Source organism: Chionomys nivalis, chromosome 11 (genome assembly GCF_950005125.1).
Source record: "Chionomys nivalis chromosome 11, mChiNiv1.1, whole genome shotgun sequence".
NCBI lineage: Eukaryota > Metazoa > Chordata > Mammalia > Rodentia > Cricetidae > Chionomys > Chionomys nivalis.
The window spans coordinates 56,567,544-56,568,902 of NC_080096.1; the positions used below are offsets into that span (position 1 = coordinate 56,567,544).

The 1,359-nt window shown below is 52.5% G+C and overlaps 1 protein-coding gene across 1 annotated transcript; it reads right to left on the minus strand.

Moving 5' to 3' along the window:
- Nucleotides 1-789: 789 nt before the first annotated feature.
- LOC130884362 (interferon alpha-6-like) lies at nt 790-1,359 on the minus strand. The gene has a single exon (XM_057785457.1). The coding sequence runs from the start codon at nt 1,357-1,359 to the stop codon at nt 790-792; it is 570 nt and encodes a 189-aa protein (XP_057641440.1).

The following is a 1,359-nucleotide window of genomic DNA, read 5'->3' on the forward strand; positions in this document are numbered from 1 at the left end:
GTAGCAGGGCCACAATGAGGGCACCAAGGAGGGTCTTTCTGCTCACACTTGACTCTTCCTGCCTCATGTCCCTCAGTGGCTTGATTTGGGCTGATTAGAGCAAGGCACTGTCCTTTGAGAACAGGTGCAGGCTGCCTGAACAGAGCAGAGTCGATGTTGGTCTCCTGTAGTCTTGGGAGAGTCCGGTCACACGGTCATGGTGCACCATCCTTGGTGAATCACAGGATGCTCGATCCTCTGCAACAGGTGGCCATCCATCTTGCCCACAGTGGGGACACAGCTGATGTCGTGTGTGCAAAGTCACAGAGACAAGGAAGGCCAGGGACTTGCAGGAGGGCCCTGGCAGCATTCATCCAAGTCCTTAGCCATCCCTTCCTAGGGCCCTTTCCATGCCCAAGGATGAGGTAGCCTTCTGACTCCAGACTGAGAGTCTTGAGCTCCTAGTTAACAGAAGGAAGCCAGAACCCTCACACCCATCAAGTAATGGCTTTAATTCCTGCCACCTGGGAAAATACTTTCCGCACAATGGTTCATCTTACCACACCTGTGGCCCTTGTCTAAGTCCCCCCCCCCAGGAATTGACACCTGTCCAGACCGTTTGGAATCATCAATTTATTAGTAGTCAGATAGGATACGGCACACACACCCTTCCATTCTCCTAGTCTAAGAGCATGATGTATGAGACCCTTTTCAAACGGTGTATGATGTCACCAACTCTTTCGATTAAGATACTTGCATCTGGTGTAGTGTGTGCTCTGACGTGAGGCCCTGAACATGCTGTCACCTGAGCTAGGATTCCTGCACGGAGCTTCCTCTCTTCCTGGAGCTTCTCTCTGCAGGCACCGGGAATGTGGAAAGGGCCACTTGCATTTCTGCTCTGACAACCTCCCAGGAGCAAGGGCTGTATCCCTTTCCCTCCAGATAGCGGGAGATTCGTAAGAAGTAGGTGCGGATTGCCATGGCAAAAGTAGGCAGACAGGGAGGTGTTTGCTCCGCTGTCCCCTCCAGAACCTCCAGGCCACTTAACAGACTAGTGAGAAGCTGCCCGAGTGTCCTCTCTGGCCAGGCATCTCTTGTGGCCTGTGGCCTGAAGAGCTGGAGAACCTGCCTGAGCATCTCTGAGTAGCAACAGGTGGCTTCTTCTCTCTGCTTTCCTTGGGTGATGTGGCCTTTCTTCCAGGGACATCTGAAATCGGTTCTGTCTTGCAGGCAGGAGAGGACCGACATAATTTTCATCTTTTTCAATAACTGTAGAGTGTCAGTGCGCTGGGAATCGATTCTCCAAGACGCACTCCAGTCAAGTGTACAAGCTGTGCTGCAGCGCAGCATCAAGCTCATCAAGAGCAGCACAGGCACCAT

Excerpts from the sequence above, each read along its gene's own strand:
- LOC130884362 (XM_057785457.1), bottom strand. The coding sequence starts at position 1,359 with ATGGTGCCTGTGCTGCTCTTGATGAGCTTGATGCTGCGCTGCAGCACA.